General features: G+C 42.6%; 1 protein-coding gene across 1 annotated transcript; it reads left to right on the top strand.

Moving 5' to 3' along the window:
• Window positions 1-19,213: 19,213 nt before the first annotated feature.
• Window positions 19,214-25,458, top strand: LOC120022728 (cytochrome c iso-1/iso-2-like). The gene is made up of 2 exons (XM_038966716.1): window positions 19,214-19,382; window positions 25,313-25,458. Exons 1-2 carry the CDS (start codon window positions 19,214-19,216, stop codon window positions 25,456-25,458), a joined length of 315 nt encoding a protein of 104 aa, XP_038822644.1.
• The last annotated feature ends 296 nt before the right edge of the window (window positions 25,459-25,754 follow it).

A 25,754-nucleotide genomic window follows, 5' to 3' on the forward strand; every position in this document is an offset into this window, starting at 1 on the left:
TCTGTTAGCAAGTATATCTCAGAGGTCCATCTCTTGGCCTGGTTTATCAAAAACAGGCAAATTCAAACTTGATTGAATTTCAAACTCCACTCTTAGATTTTGTTTTGATCAAGATGACATTCAGGTGATGGCTAGAAAATGAACGATTTAAATTTAAACAATAATACAGGCAGTGCTTGTCTTGGACTGAAATAGGTTCCGGTACTCATTCTGGGTGCTGGTACCGTTTATATTTAGGTGCAGGTGCTCCACAATCCTTTGCTCTAATATTCTACAAGAGGAACAGGAGCTAAGCAGTAGAACATTTGTGGTGCCGGTAGTCAGCTCCGGTGAGCTCTAGCCCAAGTCAGCACTGATATACATGAGAGGTCCTGTGTTATGACATTTTTATTATGGCTGTGACGAGGCGAAGCCAAGTAGACCACCACAGCCATGGTAAAAATGTCATAACACATGGACTCAAGTGTATTATTAAGCATTATAAACTGGTTGGTTCGAGCCCTGAATGCTGATTGGCTGACAGCCGTGATATATCAGACCGTATACCACGGGTATGACAAAACATGTATTTTTACTGCTCTAATTACGTTGGTAACCAGTTTATAGGGTGCCTTTGGAAAGTATTCAGACCCCTTTACTTTTTCTATATTTTGTTACGTAACAGCCTTATTCTAAAATTTATGAAATAAAAAAAATCCTCATCAATATACACACAATAAATACCCCATAATGACAAAGTGAAAACAGTTTTTTTCAAATTTTTGCAAATGTATTAGTAATAAAAAATATAAATACCTTATTTACAGTATTCAGACCCTTTACCATGAGACTCGATGTTGAGCTCAGGTGCATCCTGTTTCCATTGATCATCCTTGAGATGTTTCTACAAGTTGATTGGAGTACACCTTTGGTAAATTCAATTGATTGGACATGACTTGGAAAGTCACACACCTGTCTATATAAGGTCCCACAGTTGACAGTGCATGTCAGAGAAGAAAACAGGCCATAAGGTGGAAGGAATTGTTCGTAGAGCTCCGAGACAGGATTGTGTCGAGGCACAGATCTGGGGAAGGGTACCACAACATTTCTGCAGCATTGAAGGTCCACAAAAACACACTGGCCTCCATAATTCTTAAATAGAAGACGTTAGGAACCACCAAGACTTTCTAGAGCTGGCCTCCCGGCCAAACTGAGCAATCGGGGAAGAAGGGCCTTGGTCAGGGAGGTGACAAAGAACCCGATGGTCACTGACAGAGCTCCAGAGTTCCTCTGTGGAGATTGGAGAACCTTCCAGAAGGACAATTATCTCTGCAGCACTCCACCAATCAGGCTTTTATGGTAGAGGGGCCAGACGGAAGCCACTCCTCAGTGCAAGGCACATGACAGCCCGCTTGGAGTTTGTCAAAAGGCACCTAAAGACTCTCATCCCATGATAAACAAGATTCTCTGGTCTGATGAAACCAAGATTGAACTCCTTGGCCTGAATGCCAAGCGTCACGTCTGGAGGAAACCTGGCACCATCCCTACGGTGAAGCATGGTGGTGATAGCATCATGCTGTGGAGATGTTTTTCAGTGGCAGGGACTGGGAGACTAGTCAGAATCTAGGGAAAGATGAACTGAGAAAAGTACAGAGAGATCCTTGATGAAAACCAGCCAGAGCCCAGAATTGAACCCAATCGAACATCTCTGGAGAGACCTGAAAATAGCTAAGCAGCCACGCTCCCCATCCAACCTGACAGAGCTAGAGAGGATCTGCAGAGAAGAATGGGAGAAACTCCCAAAAATACAGCTGTGCCAAGCTTGTAGCGTCATACCCAAGAAGACTCAAGGCTGTAATCGCTGCCAAAGGTGCTACAACAAAGTACTGAGTAAAGGGTCTGAATACTTACGTAAATGGGATATTATTTTTTGCTTTGTCATTATGGGGTATTGTGTTTAGATTGATGAGGGAAAAAAACGATTTAATCCATTTTAGAATAAAGCTGTAACGTAACAAAATGTAGAAAAGGTCAAGGGGTCTGAATACTTTCCGAATGCACTGTAACAGCAATAAGGCACCTCGGGGGTTTGTGTTATATGGCCAATATACCACAGCTAAGGGCTGTATCCAGGCACTCTGTGATGCGTTGTGCCTAAGAACAGCCATTGTCCGCAGCACATGGTGCTTTATAAGGACCAAGGGGGTGTGTATATGGCCAATGTCTGCTTGTTTTAGTCAATTACAAAACTACATTTAAAATATATATATTTTTTAATTGCCTGCTCCCAAACTTTCTCACTATTTAGAAAAATGTAATATTGTAGGGCTTCCTTCATGACCCTATTCATGATGGTGCTAGCAGCCACGTGAGCTAGCTACCGACATAAAGATTAAGATAGCCAAAACCAACAACAAAAACAAACAGACTATACAGCTACAAGTAGTGAGTGGAGATACAAACGGACTGTACTAAACAAGTTAAATGTCTTACCTGTGATGAAATGTTTTCCACACTCATAGCTATGTGTATCCTACTTGGACACCTGGTCCCCACATTTCCAACTCTCCCACGCCGAATAGCTTGTAGCCACAGGGCTCTTCTCACAGGCTCTATTTCCCTATGTGGGAGCATTGTGAACCATAGGTTGGGATTTTTGACCTGGTTACATGTACATTGAACAACACAGCAGCTTTTCAGCATGTTTTGTTATTTCTGTATAACAAAAAATCGGCAACGAAGTTGGCTCTTTTACAATGGGGGTCAAAAGGAAATAATGTTTGTTTTCCCCAATTAGTGAGCATGGTCAAGGGGAATTCCTTATTATTTGGTGAGTATCGACTCGGAGTATAGGCTCTAAAAATAGGAATTCCACCCGTTGTATATGATTGGACTTCTGTTTAGGATAAGGCATACCATCTCTTTCAAACAATCTCTCTCTCTCTCTCGTTTAGTCTCAGAGTAGTTTAGTCTCAGAGTAGTGGGTGAGGGGTCATATACTCCTAACCTCGACCGCTCACTCCCTCCCCTCTTCCCTCCCCTCAGCGTGACCTTTGCCCCCTCTGACCAGCAGCCACACTGGCTGTCCAACTGAGAGCAGGGTCAGGGGTCAATAGAGAGTGAGGGGGGAAAAGTCTGTTTCTCACCCTCTCTTGTTTTCTCTCTTTCTCTGCACAGCTCTGTCTTCTGTTTCTCTTACGATTTCTTTCTTTCTTTCTTTCTTCACTTCCTGTCGTCTGTTGTGTATATTGCTCACCATTTCTTTGGTGCTGGCTATACCACTCTCTGTTTCACTACATTTCTGCTTGTTTTACCCGTTTAGCCCAGTGTCCACAGCTGTCTCCTGCCAGATGTGTATCTATGCCCACTTGAACGCCCCATGTTGCATAACATATCTGTGGACAAAATGAAAATGTTGTGGCACATCAGTTTGTAGTGGACACCATGTTCTTTGTGTACAAAAGTCAAAACATGCATTTGAACATACACATAAAAAAATCCCCCCCCCCATCCCCCCATCCTCTCATCATGGCTCATTTGTTTGAACATACACATCTAAAAATATCCTCCCCCCCATCCCTACATTCTCTCATCATGCCTAATTTTCTCAATTTCCTGTTCTCCCTGTTCCCCAATTAACTCTCCTGCTCTGCAGCCATTTTCTGAAGGGAGCTGGCCGAGGAATGCTTCTGATTCGACAATACCTTCTAGCCAATGGCCTACTAAACAACACCCACATGACCAAGGTCCTCCCTCCAGCTTCATAACCACTCCCTCATGTTAATCAAGTTCTTTATAGAGGCTCCTCCCTCATGCTCAGAAGTAAAAACATGGTGACAGATAAGAGATGTGTTTGAGCACCATCATGTGGCTGTTACGTCTTTGAAATGAGACCCTTTCCTCACATCATGTTATTATTTGCCCTTTATTCTGTGCCCAACACAAAATTAAATCGTCTATGAATTACAAATACTCAGAAAGTCAATGTCAACACATTTCGTTATTGTTTTCAAAAATGTGGCCATTTTCTATTATTGTATCATCCACTTCTCATCAACTGGGTTGCCTGGGAACGGAATATTTAAAAGTCATTGATGTGTTGAAGTATGCCATCTGCTGGCCAGAAAAAAATGTGCACAGTATCCCCACCCTACCACTCAAAAACTTAAGAGAACAAGTGAAAGGCACAAAAGACACCATGAAGAATCACTTAGAAGAATATATCACTGACAAGAAGACATCACTTACAAGAATATATCCCTGAAAAGAAGAGATCACTTACAAGTATATATCCCTGAAAAGAAGAGATCACTTGAAAGAATATATCCCTGAAAAGAAGAGATCACTTACAATAATATCACTGAAAAGAAGAGATCACTTACAATAATATATCCCTGACAAGAAGAGATCACTTACAATAATATATCCCTGACAAGAAGAGATCACTTACAATAATATATCCCTGACAAGAAGAGATCACTTACAATAATATATCCCTGACAAGAAGAGATCACTTACAAGTATATATCCCTGACAAGAAGAGATCACTTACAATAATATATCCCTGACAAGAAGAGATCACTTACAAGTATATATCCCTGAAAAGAAGAGATCACATGAAAGAATATATCCCTGAAAAGAAGAGATCACTTACAAGTATATATCCCTGAAAAGAAGAGATCACATGAAAGAATATATCCCTGAAAAGAAGAGATCCCTTACAAGTATATATCCCTGACAAGAAGAGATCACTTACAATAATATATTCCTGAAAATAAGAGATCACTTACAAGTATATATCCCTGAAAAGAAGAGATCACTTGAAAGAATATATCCCTGAAAAGAAGAGATCACTTACAATAATATATCCCTGAAAAGAAGAGATCACTTACAATAATATATCCTTGACAAGAAGAGATCACTTACAAGTATATATCCCTGAAAAGAAGAGATCACTTACAATAATATATCACTGAAAAGAAGAGATCACTTACAAGTATATATCCCTGAAAAGAAGAGATCACTTACAAGTATATATCCCTGACAAGAAGAGATCACTTACGATAATATATCCCTGAAAAGAAGAGATCACTTACAATAATATATCCCTGACAAGAAGAGATCACTTACAAGTATATATCCCTGAAAAGAGGAGATCACTTACAATAATATATCACTGAAAAGAAGAGATCACTTACAAGTATATATCCCTGAAAAGAAGAGATCACTTACAATAATATATCCCTGACAAGAAGAGATCACTTACAATAATATATCCCCGAAAATAAGAGATCACTTACAAGTATATATCCCTGAAAAGAAGAGATCACTTACAATAATATATCCCTGACAAGAAGAGATCACTTACAAGTATATATCCCTGAAAAGAAGAGATCACTTACAATAATATATCCCTGACAAGAAGAGATCACTTACAATAATATATCCCTGACAAGAAGAGATCACTTGAAAGAATATATCCCTGAAAAGAAGAGATCACTTACAATAATATATCCCTGAAAAGAAGAGATCACTCACAATAATATATCCCTGAAAAGAAGAGATCACTTACACCACTTTTCATCATGTCTTCCCATAGCTCCAACAGCTGATAGAAGCTTGAACGCTTTGACTGAAATCAAATGAACCCCTGAGTCCTTCAGTCTTCTCCTCACCCAATTGAACATCAATATTCAATATCAGAACGTCTTGATTTTGAACTGTCCAACCACACAGTTATACTTCTTCCACTGCTCATGAACCCAGCAACCATGGAAACATATCTACTCGTTTATGAACCATTGAGTTGAGTCAGAGTATCAAGGCCACAGAAATCTAATTGGCTTTTAGATGTGGTGAATCTGCTGACTGGTGACTACCTGCTCTACAGGGAGTCAGTGACTTGAGTGGGATCACAGAGCATAGAGATCGGATGATATGTATAAATCAGAAGTTACGATGGGGGGGGGGGGGTGCTGCATACAGGGATTTTAAAGATCATAATCTGAGGGTGAACAGTGTGTGTGTATGTGTGTGTGTATGTGTGTGTGTGTGTGTGTGTCATGTTCTCAAACTGTCCACCATTATAATGACCCAGCCACATGTCTCAGTGAGAGAGGAGGAGGATATGATAAAACCATAAATCTACTCCCTGGGGGATGAAGCCACATTCCCATTCATCAGTGTCCCTATGCACTGCCGGAATTCTGGGAACGCCGTTGGACATGTACCAGACAGACAGACCGACATGTTCCTGCGGTCTACCCATCTAATCCCCTTTTCACTCCTTCTTTCTCTCCTATCTTTCAGTCTCACTATCTTTCTTCTTCCATCGTTTGTCTCCTCTTGCTATCTAATTTCTTCTTTATGTCTGTGTTTCTCATATACTCCCTTTCTCTGACTCGGCCTTTCTCAATCTCCTTCTCCCCGATTCTCACCGTCTTCTGCTAAAAATAAAGAGAGAAGAAAGAGATGAGTGGAGAAGAGGAGAGGAGAGGGATAGTTACTGTAGAGGGACAAGAAAGAGAAGGATGGATATAGGGGGGATATCTGTCTGAGTGTAACTTAGAGAGACATGTAAATGCTGACCCATGTCTGTGTGTAAGAACTGGGGTCAGCTAGAGAGAGGGGGAGAGAGAGAAGAGAGAGGGAGAGAGAGCAACAGAGAGAGAGAGAAGAGAGAGTGACAGAGAGAGAGACAGAGGGACTGAGACTGAGACAGAGGAAGAGAGAGAAGAGAGAGTGACAGAGAGAGAGAGAGAGAGGGACAAAGAGACCGAGACAGAAGCAGAGAGAGAGAGAGAGACAGCGAGATCGAGACAGAAGAAGAGAGAGAGACAGAGAGATTGAGACAGAAGAAGAGAGAGAGACAGCGAGATCGAGACAGAAGAAGAGAGAGAGACAGCGAGATCGAGACAGAAGAAGAGAGAGAGACAGAGCGATCGAGACAGAAGAAGAGAAAGAGACAGAGAGATCGAGACAGAAGAAGAGAGAGAGACAGAGAGATCGAGACAGAAGAAGAGAGAGAGACAGAGAGATCGAGACAGAAGAAGAGAGAGACAGAGAGATCGAGACAGAAGAAGAGAGAGAGACAGAGAGATCGAGACAGAAGAAGAGAGAGAGAGAGAGATCGAGACAGAAGAAGAGAGAGAGACAGCGAGAGAGAGAGGAAGGGGTGTTAATAATGTTAACAATGTCAGGTTGTGACATTTGGATCAAATAAATATTTCCATTTCGATTGTAATTAACTAATTAACATTTCTCTTATTCAGTGTCACCTCCATGAAAATACAAACATAGTGAGTAAATAATTAATTCAAACAAAACCACTTTCAGTCATAATCAGAATGTGGAATGACAGACGTCATGACGGCGAAGATGTTATTCGCTGAACAGTTAATTAAAGTGTTGATGACCTATCAATCCCTCTCACAATTACCTTATTTTCCCACAGGAATATTTTACTGCATTCCACTAGCTGTTACCTAGATGCAGGCTACACCACCAAACAGGTCACCTGTGATACAAGTCAGGATTAGACGTCCATCCATGTCTGAGGACGATGACGTGGTAACCGGCCACTAGGGGCAACAGTGAGCACTGTTACCTTTGAGTAGGTTTCGGTTTTGCCAGGGTGTTGTGGACGGATGGCTGATGGTCGTAAGCATCTGCCTCTGGTGCAGAAGGTTGCATGTCAAGTTAATGCCTAAACTTAACCTTAAACTCTTCAAAATTTAAAGTTTGGAACAACTTTGAAATTTGATGTTTGAGAAACAGGGATGAGCGTCTAATTCTGCCGTGAGACTGAGAGCTTGTTGCACACCACACTCTCTTCATTAACGGCTGAATATTAGTAGGCTATGGCTGGCAGGCCAATTATTGGCAAAATATCTGATATAATTGGTCGAAAGACCAATTAGTGGCAAAAGATCAGAATGTTTTATTTAACCTTTGTTTTGACAGGGAGTCAATAGTGAGACAGAGGTATATATCTTTTTTAGATGAGCCCTCTATAGCACCACAATACACAGGGAAAGAATGCTATAGACAGGCATTAATTAGAAGCATAGTGTTGATAATTGTCGCCTGCTTTTCTCGACTATTAACAAGTCACATTCTTGTCTCTATCAACTAATAACTGAAATACACAGTAAGTTTGACTTTTTTTTCCAAAAATAAATTAAAAACTGAAATGAGTTGCAAATTTCCTCCCCTGTCATCATGAGTGACCCAAGGGTAAAATATAACCTTGAGTTAACTGAACAATAAGAAGTCACAAATGCTCATGTACAGCTTACACAGAACAAAGAAAGAAACACACCAGTACTTAGAATGTCTCTGTGATTGGATGACTGAGGTATTCACTGACTAATAATTTATCACACCATGTGAAGGACCTTACACAACCACGGCAATACAATCAGGTCATCTTACATTTACATCGTTTGGCAGACGATCTCATCCAGAGCGACTTACAGGATCAATTAGGATTAAGTGCCTTGCTCAAGGGCAGATCGCCAGATTTTTCACCTAGCCGGCTCGGGGATTCATACCTGCAACCTTTCGGTTACTTAACCGCTAGGCTACCTGTCACCATTTTCAAAACCAACGATCTGCCTTGAAATGCATTCCAGATGCATTCTAACAAATGTAATGGTGTGCGAGATACTTCATTGAAAGTACTGATCCAGTCTATAGTAATCAAGTGCTGATTACAGAATCCAGACATCTGAATGCCCAACACTCTTCTCTAGTTCCAACCATATTTATTTGTAAATTTATTTTACCTTTATTTTACCAGGTAAGTTGACTGAGAACACATTCTCATTTTCAGAAATGACCTGGGGAATAGTTACAGGGGAGAGGAGGGTGGATGAAATGAGCCAATTGGAAGCAGGGGTTGATTAGGTGGCCATAATGGAATGAGGGCCAGATTGGGAATTTAACCAGAATACCGAGGTTGACACCCCTACTGTTACGATAAGTGCCATGGGATCTTTAGTGACCACGGAGAGTCAGGACATCAGTTTAACGTCCCATCCGAAGGACGGCACCTTACACATGGCAATGTCTCCAATCACTGCCCTGGGGCATTGGGATATTTATTTTTACTGGCCCTCCAACACCACTTCCAGCAGCATCTGGTCTCCCATCCAGATAACAACCAGGACCAACCCTGCTTAGCTTCAGAGGCAATAGAGATCCTATTAAATTGTTAGCGTTCTAATTCCTAATTATATGGTTCCAAGCCTTACACACAGGAAATTATGAGTTCAGAAGAGGACGTTTCCTCCAACGTTCCTTGCAATGCTCTCTGTTACCATGACCACAAAGAAGCTCTACTAATTAGTAAATGAATGCTCACCTGTCACAAATACTCTTCTCATGCATTTTAGTGTGTGTGTATACACATGTCCAGCAGGGCAGATGGGACACTGTAACGGATTTCCTCCTCCTCTTCATCCGAAGAGGAGGAGCAGGGATTCGACCAAAACGCAGCGTGGTAGTTAGACATAATGATTTATTAAACAAGACGAAGACGAAACGAAATACACTTGATAAACTACAAAACAAATAAACGATGTAGACAGACCTGAACTAACGAACTTACATATAACGTGAAGAACGCATGAACAGGAAACAGACTACATACATGAACGAACAAACAAACAAACCGAAACAGTCCCGTGTGGCGCGACAAACACAGACACAGGAGACAACCACCCACAACAATCAATGTGAAAATACCTACCTTAATATGGCTCTCAATCAGAGGAAATGAAAACCACCTGCCTCTAATTGAGAGCCATATCAGGTCACCCTTAAACCAACATAGAAACACATAACATAGACTACCCACCCAAACTCACGCCCTGACCGTCAAACACATACAAAATAACAGAAAACCGGTCAGGAACGTGACATAACCCCCCCCTCAAGGTGCGTACTCCGAACGCACCACCAAAAGTCTAGGGGAGGGTCTGGGTGGGCGTCTGACCACGGTGGTGGCTCAGGCTCTGGGCGAGGTCCCCACCCCACCATAGTCAATCCCAGCTTACGTCTCCCCCTTAGAATGACCACCCTCATCTTACACCCACTTAATTTAACTGGCAACCTTAAGATAAGGGGCAGCACCGGGACAAGGGGCAGCACCGGGATAAGGTAGCTCAGGACAGAGAGGTAGGTCAGGATAGAGAGGTAGCTCAGGATAGAGGGGCAACTCAGGATAGAGGGGCAACTCCGGACTGAAGGGCAGCTCCGGACAGAGAGACAGCTCTGGACTGAGGGGCAGTTCTGGATAAATGACAGCTCTGGGCTGAGGGGCAGCTCATGACTGGCTGACGGCTCTGGACGCTCATGGCTAGCTGACGGCTCTGGACGCTCATGGCTGGCTGACGGCTCTGGACGCTCATGGCTCGCTGACGGCTCTGGACGCTCATGGCTGGCTGACGGCTCTGGACGCTCATGGCTGGCTGACGGCTCTGGACGCTCATGGCTCGCTGACGGCTCTGGACGCTCATGGCTAGCTGACGGCTCTGGACGCTCATGGCTGGCTGACAGCTCTGGACGCTCATGGCTGGCTGACGGCTCTGGACGCTCATGGCTCACTGACGGCTCTGGCAGATCCTGTCTGGTTGGCGGCTCTGGCAGATCCAGTCTGGTTGGCGGCTCTGGCAGATCCTGTCTGGTTGGCGGCTCTGGCAGATCCTGTCTGGTTGGCGGCTCTGGCAGATCCTGACTGACGAATGGCTCTAGCGGCTCCTGACTGACTAACGGCTCTGACGGCTCGGGACAGACGGGCGGCTCTAATGGCTCGAGACAGACGGATGGCTCAGACGGCACTGGGCAGACGGATGGCTCAGATGGCGCTGGGGAGACGGATGGCTCAGATGGCGCTGGGGAGACGGATGGCTCAGATGGCGCTGGGGAGACGGATGGCTCAGATGGCGCTGGGGAGACGGATGGCTCAGATGGCGCTGGGGAGACGGATGGCTCAGATGGCACTGGGGAGACGGATGGCTCAGATGGCCGGATGAGGCGCACTGTAGGCCTGGTGCGTGGTGCCGGAACTGGAGGCACCGGGCTAAGGACACGCACCTTCAGGCTAGTGCGGGGAGCAGGGACAGGGCACACTGGACTCTCAAAACGCACTATGGACCTGGTGCGTGGTACCGGCACTGGTGGCACCGGGCTGAGGGCACGCACATCAGGACGAGTACGGGGAGAAGGAACAGTGCGTACAGGGCTCTGGAGACGCACAGGAGGCTTAGTGCGTGGTGCCGGAACTGGAGGCACTGAGCTGGAGACACGCACCATAGGAAGAGTGCGTGGAGGAGGAACAGGGCTCTGGAAACGCACTGGAAGCCTGGTGCGTGGTGTAGGCACTGGTGGTACTGGGCTGGGGCGGGAAGGTGGCGCCGGAAATACCGGACCGTGCAGGCGTACTGGCTCCCTTGAGCACCGAGCCTGCCCAACCTTACCTGGTTGAATACTCCCCGTCGCCCGACCAGTGCGGGGAGGTGGAATAACCCGTACCGGGCTATGTAGGCGAACCGGGGACACCATGCGTAAGGCTGGTGCCATGTAAGCCGGCCCAAGGAGACGCACTGGTGGCCAGATATGTAGAGCCGGCTTCATGGCACTTGGCTCAATGCTCAATCTAGCCCTACCAGTGCGGGGAGGTGGAATAACCCGCACCGGGCTATGAACACGTACAGGAGACACCGTGCGCTCTACTGCGTAACACGGTGTCTGCCCGTACTCCCGCTCTCCACGGTTAGCCTGGGAAGTGGGCGCAGGTCTCCTACCTGCCCTTGGCCCACTACCTCTTAGCCCCCCCCCAAGAAATTTTTGGGGTTTCTTCTCGGGCTTCCTTGCTAGCCGCGTACCTTCATATCTGCGGTTTTGGGCTTGATTCTCCGGCTTCCAGCCTTGCTTCCTTGCTGCCTCCTCATATCGCCTCCTCTCTGCTTTCGCTGCCTCCAGCTCAGCTTTGGGGCGGCGATATTCTCCTGGTTGAGCCCAAGGTCCTTTTCCATCCAGCTCGTCCTCCCAAGTCCAGTAGTCCTGTGTATTCCACTGCTCGAACATACGCTGCTTGGTTCTGATTTGGTGGGTGGTTCTGTAACGGATTTCCACATACAAAATAACAGAAAACCGGTCAGGAACGTGACAGACACTGTTCAATGACTGGTTCATTCCGGTTATGTAATTGTATGTGTGTCTAATGTGTGAGGGCTTAATGAGCATGTGCTCATATGGGCTCATGTATGGTTCTGTGGCGAATTGGGAATTTGTGTGTATGTAATATGTTTTGTATGTGGGCCATATTAGGAAGTTCCGGGGTGGGCAATATGTTCATTCATGATTCTGGTTGGTGAATGCTGTGTGTGTGTGTGTGTGTGTGTGTGTGTGTGTGTGTGTGTGTGTGTGTGTGTGTGTGTGTGTGTGTGTGTGTGTGTGTGTGTGTGTGTGTGTGTGTGTGTGTGTGCACGAATGTATGTATGTGTTTCTGCACCCTTTAAGAGCAGGTGACGGTCAGGGAGAGAGGCTATAAGTGTTGTACTCAGTGTTCCACAGAGACAAGATGCTTCCTGCCACTGCGACTATGATGATGGTGATATTCACCTTGGTTATTTTGGGATGTGTGGAGTTCCAAGGGGTGATGGCCTCTGACTCTGGGGTGTACAGAATGTCCATGACCGACGACAACAACAGACAGCGACAGCATCTTCAGGTAAGCATAAACCTACACCCAAAATTACCTCTAAAGTAGTAGTGTTGGCTATAGGGATCTTGAAAAAAATTGGTAAAATGTAGCGAAATACATCTTTATGTCAATTAGATAATAAAGTAGGCATTCTAAGAGATGGCTATTTGATAGCCTATATTATTGCTATTTAAAGTGACAATAACTTTTTAGCAACCAGACCAAATTCACATAGAAATGTGCGTTATAGTGAAAGCAAGTCTAAGAAGCGGTGGATATGTTCTATATGCACTATTTCTATGCTTCCCTTCTTAAGTTTTGTTTTTGCGTCTTTTACTTTGTTTTGTACACCAGCTTCAAACAGCTGAAAATACAATATTTTTGGTTATGGAAAATATATTTCACAGTGATTTAGATGGTATAATGATTCTCTACACTATACTAGCTTATTTTGTCACATAAACTGAAGTTTGGCAAACTATTAGAGTTTTAGCAACCAGGAAATGGCAGAGCGATTTCTGCATAGTGCATCTTAAATAATTCTTATTTTCATAGTAAACTTTATTTAAAAAAATTGTAAATAATTGCAGCTCATAGTGCTGAATGAGCACTTACAAGAAGCATAAAGTAAGTAATAAAAGCAGAGAAAACAGGAAAGCGTAGGCTTAAATTAGTAGAACATTTAAGATGTTCATACGAAAGATCATTTAGCTATTTAATTTAGAATTTTAGGTTCCCAATAGGTATCACGCAAACATATTTTTAAAGTATTTGATGAAACATTGAATTTGATCTTACCACTATTAGCCCATAGAAATGCATTGAATAATATATTCATACATGGCAAAACAGATGGTCAAAAAATAAATCAAAAGGGAGTATGTTTTGAAGTGTCTGTCCTATATCTGAGAGATACAGTACAAGAAAGATTAGATTTATTTAAAAAAATTAATTGACCCATATTTAACCCCTTTTTTTTGGCACTAAATTTCAGTAAACTATATGTCTCCTGGTCTGACAAACATCGCTGTAGCTGTGTCACCTTCCACTGCAGATGCGGAAGGAAGACATAGGTGGATGCATTGGATTGAAACGCAGTCCATGCAAACAGATATCTCTAGCTTTAACGGACTGATTTAGAATTTTTATTTTGTTATGCTAATTAGATCTCCACGTGGGGCCGGCCTAGACTCTAGGGGGTTAAATGATTTCTGTATAATGGACAGAAAAGGCTAGCCTATGTCTTTCTTATGTGCCCTATCCTGTTCTGATAAGCTATCAGTCTGACAATGATGCACACCATGAATTAAAACAAAATCTGGCCTTAATGGCCACATGTAAAATATAATTTTTTCTAATTCTTTCTACATTTTATTCACACACAAAAAAACTGAAGGGGTGAAATATTTCAAGTGTTTTTCTGCATTTTGCTTTTCAGACGAACAATGAAATACTACGGAGTCTCGAGGTGGATGATTTCAAAATCAACGTAGTCCCAACCAGGGGAAAAGTCAGCTCAGCACCTACCATGGTCCGACTCTACCCGCCACCGGTCAAACCTTTACACCTTCACGCCAACCTCCCACTGCGCTTCGGCCGGAACTCCCAACCTGATGACACGCACTCACCCAAATCCACCCTCAATTTACCACAACGGTTTGGAAGAGCACAGGGGTGTGGTGCAACGTTTATGACCTCATGTATTGAATGTCCCCGGATCGGGACAGTGCCCTCTGCCACCTTGCCACCAAGGTTGGGCAGGAATGAGTTCTACCACAGGTATCCTTTCCGAGCCATGGCCTTTTACTCACGCATGTCTGAACCCGTGCCAAATGGAAACATTAGGTAGGCCTACATTTACATATAATGCAGACTGGGCTCATAGACTAGACATAACATAGTAAGCGTAAATCTACTTACTACTTTTGACCTACTTTGCAACTACTTAGCATGTTAGTTTACCCTTCCCCTAATCCTAACCTTAACCTTAACCCTTTAACCTAACTCCTAACCCTAACCTTAACCCTAACATTAACACCTAACTCTAACCCCTAGCTAAAGCGACAACAAATTGGAATTCATAACATATCATACACTTTGCAAATTTGTAACATATTGTACGTTTTGCAAATTCACAACATATTGTATGAATTGCAATTCATAACATGTTGAAAACGTTAGCCATTTAGCTAATGTTAGCATTAGCCACCTAGCCATCCCTAGCTAACATTAGCCAACCTTTTGCAAATTCGTGACATATTTTACATTTTGCAAATTTGTAACATATTGTACGAATTGAAATTCGTAACATATGATACGAAATGGATGATGGACATCCACAAATTAATATATACCATATGAAATGTAACATATCATACTAAATGGAATGTCTCAGAATAATACAAAATGCTTTGAGACCACGTTGCATAATGGTGTTTTTGTTGCATGTTTAACATAAGGTATAATGACTGACTATAAAAAATAGTAGCCTATGGAAAAAAGATTAGATACAATATTGACTTTCGGATGGAGCAATATTAATTGTCTATAAGCCTATGATTTCAAAATGTAAATATATTTTCATTCTTCCGGCATCAAGACTATTATATTATGATTTTGGCTCAGAGGAAGAAGAGACTCTAACCCTAAAACTCTAAAGTTAGCAACAACAAATTGGAATTCATAACATATACATTTTGAAAATTTGTAACATATTGAAAAGAGGTCGAAGTTGGATTTACTCTTTTGAACTTTAAACGAATTCTGACACCACAGAAGAGCGTGCTGTTTCCACAACGTGGCTTGTGGCTTTTCCTCATATTTATCTAATAGCCTATGTAATGTATGAATATTGTTAAGTTGGTGCCATATTGTTACTTAATCATGTAAAGCACAAATTAAAATGACTATACCGATTATACCGTTGATTTGGATGTCATTTGTTTGAAGCGTTTCAGCACCATGGACAGGTCCTGAATGATGGACAGGTCCTAAATGTGATCTACCAAATGTCAACTTCTCATAGTTCCACTTCTTGAAACAGCAATGTAGCCTATCAAACAGCAATACATCATACATGTAGTATATCGATATACACTACACTGTGTATATACAAAAGTATATGGACACCACTTCAAATTAGTGGTTTTGGCTATTTCAGGTAGGTGTATAAAATCGAGCACAGAGCCATGCAATCTCCATAGACAAACATTGGCAGTAGAATGGTTTTACTGAAGAGCTAAGTGACTTTTAACGTGGCACCATTGTAGGATGCCACCATTCCAACAAGTCAATTGTTCAAATTTCTGCCCTGCTAGAGCTGCCCCGCTCAACTGTAAGTGCTGTTATTGTGAAGTGGAAACGTCTAGGAGCAACAGCGACTGTGCCGCGAAGTGGTAGGCCACACAAGCTCACAGAACAGGACAGGCGAGTGCTGAAGCGCGTCCGTCTGAATCGTCTGTCCTCGGTTGCAACACTCACTACCGAGTTTCAAACTGTCTTTGGAAGCAATGTCACCACTATAACTGTTTGTCAGCCACACACACGCCTAAGATCACCATGCGCCATGCCAAGTGTCGGTGTAAAGCTTGATGCTATTGGACTCTGGAGCAGTATAAATAGGTATAAATATTTCCACTAGTGACTGATAGCTTTACAGTTAATGCAACTTTATAGCCTTTTAGCTATTTTACACAGCATTTTATGTCATATAACTAGATAGCTATCTACGTTTTTAAGAGAGCACTTTTCAATTGGCATCTCTCCCATCGGGTAATTGAAAAACGCCTAAATTCTAAAAACAATATTTCATGAAATAACTCAAAAAGTGTAAACGGTAGCAATTTATTTCAATTTATAGTTTATTTGCCTAAACATGATCTTCATCCACATACCAATGTTTATATTTCCAAATGTTGCATTTTTGTGTCAGCAATTAGACATTGTTCTTAGAGGGGGCTTGTTACCCCATAGTACCCTATGTGATGACATCATGTGCATACCTTCAAAATGATTTGGCAAATCCTAATTAATTAGAAAAACACCGTTTCCATTATCATTTGTCGCAATAATGAAATACACCCCTGTAGAAGGTACAAAATGTATCCTATATATGCCGTTTCCATTACACGTCACATAGATTTTTTGTTTGTTGTTTCTACATTGGTTCTGGGATGAAGGAGTGATCCAGGGGAGCTTCCCTGGAGGGGAACAAGGAGGTACAGGCAGTGGGGGTTGGGGCTAAAGAGCCGTGGGGGTTGAGGGTTGTTTGGGTTCCAATCGGTTCTGTTGGAGATTCAGGACTCGTTCTACAGGACCGACGCCGTGACAGCCATGTCACTGGCAGGCGACAGTCGTTCTACTTCCATAACTGAGGCTAATGTATAGCACACACACATACACACACACACACACACATCCCAAACATCTAGCTGTTTCCTGATAAATGAAGAGAGATACCTCACAAAGTACAAGAAACAAAGATTAGTTAATTTGTTTTACTGTCAACAAAATAAACATCTGGTTGCAAACATTAATAGCTACCGATTTCTAGTCCCTTTTCTGCCTGCTATATCTTAGTTTTCCATTGTTTCACACAAGCTGCTTAGAGTCTATTATTCCTACAACTGTTTCAGTTATTCAATAGGTTTAATAGGCTTACCATAGGAAATGTGTGTGACTCGCATAGCTGGCATCGCTTCCAATATATTGCTCAATCGACGCGCTTATAAAATATATTTTTTTCAGCATGGTGATTCATGGCTTATTCAACAGGGATCATCGTGAAATTTGAGAAAGTTGTGTTTGACAGCTCTACTTTCCAATACTAATGGGTTTTCTTGGGGCGTAGCCACGAGAAGGTACAAAATATGCTCTGTGTCAAGTTTCTGAAACACTTTGTAAAGGTGGGGTAATTTACTTGAGAATCAGACACACTTTCATCTTTCAACAGGTGAGCTGCTGTTTGTTGCCTTTACCTGTTCATTAAAACATTTAGACAACTATTATCTATTCATTCATTTTTGGGAGTTTGTGCTCTTCAAAACATACCAACAACTATCAGTTGTAGGTGTTTCCTATTCTCTCTGTTTTTGTAGCCTTCAGTCGAAACCGAAACAACATTTTGTGAATATCTATATAGTTCTCTGGATACAACATTTGTGAGACCATGTATGGTTATTTTATGAACTATTTCTAAATAGACTGATTACATTTTATCCGGATTAAATGTACTGGATATTTTCCTACCTGAGGTGGGCGTTAACTCAACCTGGTCTCAGAGCATTTCACATTATTCTGTAACTAAATAAGAGATACTCCATTTAGTGTGATATGTTATGTTTTGTATGGTCACCCAGGATACAAGTCAGTATTCATTGCCCATTTATGTCGGAGGATGTTGGGGGGATGCTGCTCCTTCAAATACTTTTCCGTTTGCTACCCAAAATGTTTGACCCAAGTTAATGCTACCAAATACTAATTGAGTGTATGTAAACTTCTGACCCACTGGGAATGTGATGAAAGAAATAAAAGCTGAAATAAATCATTCTCTATTCTGACATTTCACATTCTTAAAATAAAGTGGTGATCCTAACTGACTCAAGACAGGGCATTTTTACTCGGATTAAATGTCAGGAATTGTGAAAAGTGAGTTTTAAATGTATTTGGCTAAAGTGTACGTAAACTTCCATCTTCAACTGTAAGAATATATCACTATGTTGCCAAACATGTTCAAGACCGTTATTGTTTCCCTTCATTAAAATGCAGTCAAAACAACTGTCTGCACATTTCTGATACTTTCTTAGGCTATACAAGTGCTATCTCTTGCTAAAAAATGTATGTTTACGCCTATGCAGTACCTTTAGCAATAATAATAATAAACCCCTGCTTTAGTAAAGAAATCAATTATTACAGGTGTGTTGTAATAAAAACAAGTGGTGTCCACTGATTAAATGCAGTCTTTCTGCATTGTGAAGAGGGAAAACCCAGATATTCATGAAGTTTGTGACGAATGACAGGTTGTTTCTTCATGCAAAATATATTTGGGGTTTAAAATTCAATTAAGCTGCTTTATTTTAGGGGTTTATAGAAGGCGGACCATTTTTTACCCTTAGGACAAGGGGAGTATACAGAATGTTAAGACTACACAAGGGTTAAGTAACCTTCTGTCTTATGTAACCATACCAAACATAACATATCATACTAATTTGAGTAATTTGGATTTACATTTACTATGGTACGTCTAGTCTATTAGACCAGGCTGGTTAATAACTGGGTTCTCCACTGTGCAAGGGGCGAAAATGTTCCACACACAAAATATAGTGACATCATTGGGAGAAATGGGACATGTCAGTACTAATCGACGATACATATCCTGACATGCATACCATAGATTATATATTGGTGTCATGAGGCTACACGTAACTACACTAAATGTAGCTTGTTTCCATAATTGCTACTCAACCTTTGTTTTATTTAGGCAGACAGCAGAGTTCTCTTTCTGACCAGGACAGAGAGTAAGTTGCAATGGGGGACACAGAGAAAGGGAAGAAGGCTTTTGTCCAGAAGTGTTCCCAGTGCCACACGGTGGATGAGGGGGGGCGACACAAGGTGGGACCTAACCTCTGGGGCCTGTTTGGCCGGAAGACAGGACAGTCACCTGGATACTCCTACACACAGGCCAACATCAACAAGGGTAAGGGTCACTCTGTGTGTGTGTCTGTGTGTCTGTGTGTGTGTCTGTGTCTGTGTCTGTGTGTCTGTGTGTCTGTGTGTGTGTCTGTGTCTGTGTGTGTGTCTGTGTCTGTGTCTGTGTGCGTGTGTGTGTGTGTGTGTGTGTGTGTGTGTGTGTGTGTGTGTGTGTGTGTGTGTGTGTGTGTGTGTGTGTGTGTGTGTGTGATTACATGTGTGTGACAGTGTCAATTTTCATAACTAGCACATCTGTATGGATGACACTTTCTCTCTATCATAAGATAATCATAAGAAGAACGGTTTGACAATATCTCATGTAGTGGATACCAATGAAGTATTCAGAAATGTACAGTAGCAGTGTGTGATGGTCATTAAAGTGGAGCACTGGTACATTTTCACTATGTCTTACAGTCTGACAGTCAGATACAGCTACATGTCTGGACAGGCAGGATAGACTGTCAGATACAGCTACATGTCTGGACAGGCAGGATAGACTGTCAGTTACAGCTACATGTCTGGACAGGCAGGATAGGCTGTCAGATACAGCTACATGTCTGAACAGGCAGGATAGATTGTCAGATACAGCTACATGTCTGGACAGGCAGGATAGATTGTCAGATACAGCTACATGTCTGGACAGGCAGGATAGGCTGTCAGATACAGCTACATGTTTGAACAGGCTGGATAGACTGTCAGATACAGCTACATGTCTGGACAGGCAGGATAGGCTGTCAGATACAGCTACATGTCTGAACAGGCAGGATAGATTGTCAGATACAGCTACATGTCTGGACAGGCAGGATAGACTCAGATGGAGCTACATGTCTGGACAGGCAGGATAGACTCAGATGGAGTTACATGTCTGGACAGGCAGGATAGACTGTCAGATGGAGCTACATGTCTGGACAGGCAGGATAGACTCAGATGCAGCTACATGTCTGGACAGGCAGGATAGACTCAGATGGAGCTACATGTCTGGACAGGTAGGATAGACTCAGATGGAGCTACATGTCTGGACAGGCAGGATAGACTGTCAGATGGAGCTACATGTCTGGACAGGCAGGATAGACTGTCAGTTACAGCTACATGTCTGGACAGGCAGGATAGACTCAGATGGAGCTACATGTCTGGACAGGCAGGATAGACTCAGATGGAGCTACATGTCTGGACAGGTAGGATAGACTCAGATGGAGCTACATGTCTGGACAGGCAGGATAGACTGTCAGATGGAGCTACATGTCTGGACAGGCAGGATAGACTGTCAGTTACAGCTACATGTCTGGACAGGCAGGATAGACTCAGATGGAGCTACATGTCTGGACAGGCAGGATAGACTCAGATGGAGCTACATGTCTGAACAGGCAGGATAGATTGTCAGATGGAGCTACATGTCTGGACAGGCAGGATAGACTGTCAGATGGAGCTACATGTCTGGACAGGCAGGATAGACTGTCAGTTACAGCTACATGTCTGGACAGGCAGGATAGACTCAGATGGAGCTACATGTCTGGACAGGCAGGATAGACTCAGATGGAGCTACATGTCTGGACAGGCAGGATAGACTGTCAGATGGAGCTACATGTCTGGACAGGCAGGATAGACTGTCAGATGGAGCTACATGTCTGGACAGGCAGGATAGACTGTCAGTTACAGCTACATGTCTGGACAGGCAGGATAGACTCAGATGGAGCTACATGTCTGGACAGGCAGGATAGACTCAGATGGAGCTACATGTCTGGACAGGCAGGATAGATTGTCAGATGGAGCTACATGTCTGGACAGGCAGGATAGACTGTCAGATGGAGCTACATGTCTGGACAGGCAGGATAGACTGTCAGTTACAGCTACATGTCTGGACAGGCAGGATAGACTCAGATGGAGCTACATGTCTGGACAGGCAGGATAGACTCAGATGGAGCTACATGTCTGGACAGTAAGGATAGACTGTCAGATGGAGCTACATGTCTGGACAGGCAGGATAGACTGTCAGATGGAGCTACATGTCTGGACAGGCAGGATAGACTCAGATGGAGCTACATGTCTGGACAGGCAGGATAGACTGTCAGATGGAGCTACATGTCTGGACAGGCAGGATAGACTCAGATGGAGCTACATGTCTGGACAGGCAGGATAGACTGTCAGATGGAGCTACATGTCTGGACAGGCATTATAGACTTTCAAATACAACTCTTTCTTGAACGGCATTGTTGGTTAAGGGCTTGTAAGTAAGCACTTCACGGTAAGGTCTACACCTGTTGTATTCGGCGCATGTGACATCTAAAGTTTGATTTGATACCTGAACAGTAAAATATAACAGTAATCCTTACTGTGGGGACTGAAACCTGAACAGTAAAATAGGACAGAAAGCCTTACTGTGAGGACTGACACACTGACTCATTAATAATATGTATATACTATATTCTAGTCAAGGCCACTCCGACATTGCTCATCCTAATATTTATATATTTCTTAATTCCATGATTTTACTTTGAGATCAAATCAAATTTATTTGCAAGCAACGCAGGTGTAGAAGCACGGTGGCTAGGAAAAACTCTCTAGAAAGGCCAAAACCTAGGAAGAAACCTAGAGAGGAACCAGGCTATGACGGGTGGCAAAGTCCTCTTCTGGCTGTGCCGGGTGGAGATTATAACAGAACATGGCCAAGATGTTCAAATGTTCATAAATGACCAGCATGGTCAAATAATAATAATCACAGTAGTTGTCGAGGATGCAGCAAGTCAGCACCTCAGGAGTAAATGTCAGTTGGCTTTTCATAGCCGATCATTAAAAGTATCTCTACCGCTCCTGCTGTCTCTAGAGAGTTGAAAAGTTTCCTGGCCATGGACCCAAAATATCGATGTTTTCTTCCCCGAGCCACTTAGTTATCACTTTTGCCTTATGGCAAGGTGCTCCATCATGCTGGAAAAGGCATTGTTCGTCACCAAACTGTTCCTGGATGGTTGGGAGAAGCTGCTCTCGGAGGATGTGTTGGTACCATTCTTTATTCATGGCTGTGTTCTTAGGCAAAATTGTGAGTGAGCCCACTCCCTTGGCTGAGAAGCAACCCCACACATGAATGGTCTCAGGATGCTTTACTGTTGGCATGACACAGGACTGATGGTAGCGCTCACCTTGTCTTCTCCGGACAAGCTTTTTTCCGGATGCCCCAAACAATCGGAAAGGGGATTCATCAGAGAAAATGACTTTACCCCAGTCCTCAGCAGTCCAATCCCTGTACCTTGTGCAGAATATCAGTCTGTCCCTGATGTTTTTCCTGGAGAGAAGTGGCTTCTTTGCTGCCCTTCTTGACACCAGGCCATCTCCAAAAGTCTTCGCCTCACTGTGCGTGCAGATGCACTCACACCTGCCTGCTGCCATTCCTGAGCAAGCTCTGTACTGGTGATGCCCCGATCCCTCAGCTGAATCAACTTTAGGAGACGGTCCTGGCGCTTGCTGGACTTTCTTGGGCGCCCTGAAGCCTTCTTCACAACAATTGAACCGCTCTCCTTGAAGTTCTTGATTATCCGATAAATAGTTGATTTAGGTGCAATCTTACTGGCAGCAATATCCTTGCCTGTGAAGCCCTTTTTGTGCAAAGCAATGATGAAGGCACGTGTTTCCTTGCAGGTAACCATGATTGACAGAGGAAGAACAATGATTCCAAGCACCACCCTCCTTTTGAAGCTTCCAGTCTGTTATTCGAACTCAATCAGCATGACAGAGTGATTTCCAGCCTTGTCCTCGTCAACACTCACACCTGTGTTAAAACCTTTTCTCAATAGGGGGGCGCCATTTCGACTTTGTAAAAAAACGTTCCCAAATTAAACTGCCTCGTACTCAATTCTTGCTCGTACAATATGCATATTATTATTACTATTGGATAGAAAACACTCTCTAGTTTCTAAAACCGTTTGAATTATATCTGTGAGTAAAACAGAACTCATTTTGCAGCAAACTTCCTGTCAGGAAGTGAGAAATCTGAAATCGGGCACTCTGTTCCAGGGTCAGTTTATTAATTTGCATGTAATCTATGGGTCGACATGCACTGCATACGCCTTCCCCTAGATGTCAGTAAGCAGTGAGAATTGGAATGGGGTGTCTAGGTAGATCTGAGGCCGTACAAAAGCTCTTGGAACCGGGTGTGCAGTCTTTTCAACGTTCGTCATGACGCAAGACAGACCTCAGGATTGCATTCTGAAAAGCTCTCGTTATAGGCGTTAGATATATCCGGCTCTGATTTTATTCGATATAGGTGTTAAAAACATCATAATGTAGTTATTTTAAACCGAGTTATATCAGTTTATATCAGTATATTGCGATTTTCGGTATTTTATTTGTGCTGCGTTATGGTGAGTTGGACACGTCTTCGCCACATGGCTAATGTTTGCTGCTAATTCCAAAGTTGAAGACGACAATCTACAACCGAGCAACGATTATTCTGGACAAAGGACAACTTGCACAAGATTCTGATGGAAGCTCATCAAATAGTAAGAACTATTTATGATGTTAATTCGTTGTTCTGTTGAAAAATGTTAAACTATTATTCCGCCATTAATTTCGGTGCGGTCTCGCTTTAACGCACGCTGTATGTCGTAGTAACGTTATTTTTAAAAATGTAACACAGCGGTTGCATTAAGAACTAATGTATCTTTCATTTGCTGTCCAACCTGTATTTTTTAGTCAAGTTTATGATTAGTTATTGATTAGATTAGGTGCCTCTCCCAAGATTTCTCCCGACATTTTGTTTGCATTTTGGCTACTATTCATATTGTATAACCACGATTTGTGCCGCTAAATATGCACATTTTCGAACAAACCATATATGTATTGTGTAATTTGATGTTATAGGACTGTCATCTGAAGAAGTTTGAGAAGGTTAGTGAATAATTTTATATCTTTTGCTGGTTTATTCGTTATCGCTACTGTTGGCTTGAATCAATGCTGTTGTGTGGTTGGCTATTGTAGTAAGCTAATATAATGCTATATTGTGTTTTCTCTGTAAAACACTTAAAGAATCTGAAATATTGGCTGGATTCACAAGATCTTTGTCTTTCATTTGCTGTACACTGTGTATTTTTCATAAATGTTTTATGATGAGTATTTAGGTAATTCACGTTGCTCTCTGTAGTTATTCTAGTTGCTTTGGTGAGAGTTGTGATGGTGGCTGCAATGTAAAACTATGATTTATACCTGAAATATGCACATTTTTCGAACAAAACATATGCTATACAATAAATATGTTATCAGACTGTCATCTGATGAAGTTGTTTCTTGGTTAGTGACTATTTATATCTTTATTTGGTCGAATTTGTGATAGCTACCTATGCAGTAAAAAAATGGTGGGAAAAAATGTTGTGTCTTTTGCTATCGTGGTTAGCTAATAGAAATACATATTGTGTCTTCCCTGTAAAACATTTTAAAAATCAGAAATGATGGCTGGATTCACAAAATGTGTATCTTTCATCTGGTGTCTTGGACTTGTGATTTCATGATATTTAGATGCTAGTATTTACTTGTGGCGCTATGCTAGGCTATGCTAGTCAGCTTTTTTACTGATGAGGGTGCTCCCGGATCCGGGATGAGTACCAAGTAAAAGTTAATGAGAGAATCACTGACATGATGTCAGCTGGTCCTTTTGTGGCAGGGCTGAAATGCAGTGGAAATGTTTTATGGGGATTCAGTTCATGGCAAAGAGGGACTTTGCAATTAATTGCAATTCATCTGATCACTCTTCATAACATTCTGGAGTATATGCAAATTGCCATCACACAAACTGAGGCAGCAGACTTTGTGAAAATTAATATTTGTGTCATTCTCAAACCTCTTGGCCATGACTGTACATATAAGTACACATCTTCATTACAAACACATGCCTACAAAACCATTTTTCTCACTGTCTCTCATCCTCTCTCTCTCTCTGTTCCTCTGTTGTAGGTGTAGTCTGGGAGGAGAAGACACTAATGGTCTATCTAGAGAACCCTAAGAAGTACATCCCAGGTACCAAGATGATCTTTGCTGGTATCAAGAAGAAGAAAGAGAGAGAGGACCTGATAGCCTATTTAAAGGATGCCACTTCATAGACAGACACACGACATGCACACACCCCGTATCATACTGTACACACACACACACACACACACACACACACACACACACACACACACACACACACACACACACACACACACACACACACACACACACACACACACACACACACACACACACACACACACACACACACACACACACACACACATTTCCTTCCTATACATGCACACCTCTCTAACACACACCTGTCATTCTCTACTAACTTACTCCCACTCCTGGTACAGATGTTCTTCTGACACACCCAAGGACACACCTCAATACACAC

Source organism: Salvelinus namaycush, chromosome 27, assembly GCF_016432855.1.
Source record: "Salvelinus namaycush isolate Seneca chromosome 27, SaNama_1.0, whole genome shotgun sequence".
NCBI classification, from domain to species: domain Eukaryota; kingdom Metazoa; phylum Chordata; class Actinopteri; order Salmoniformes; family Salmonidae; genus Salvelinus; species Salvelinus namaycush.

What these genes read in the sequence shown, in the direction of transcription:
- LOC120022728 (XM_038966716.1), top strand. Translation starts at nt 19,214, where the DNA reads ATGGGGGACACAGAGAAAGGGAAGAAGGCTTTTGTCCAGAAGTGTTCC. An exon ending in ACAGGCCAACATCAACAAGG is followed by an intron (nt 19,383 to 25,312) that starts GTAAGGGTCACT and finishes CCTCTGTTGTAG; the next exon opens with GTGTAGTCTGGGAGGAGAAG.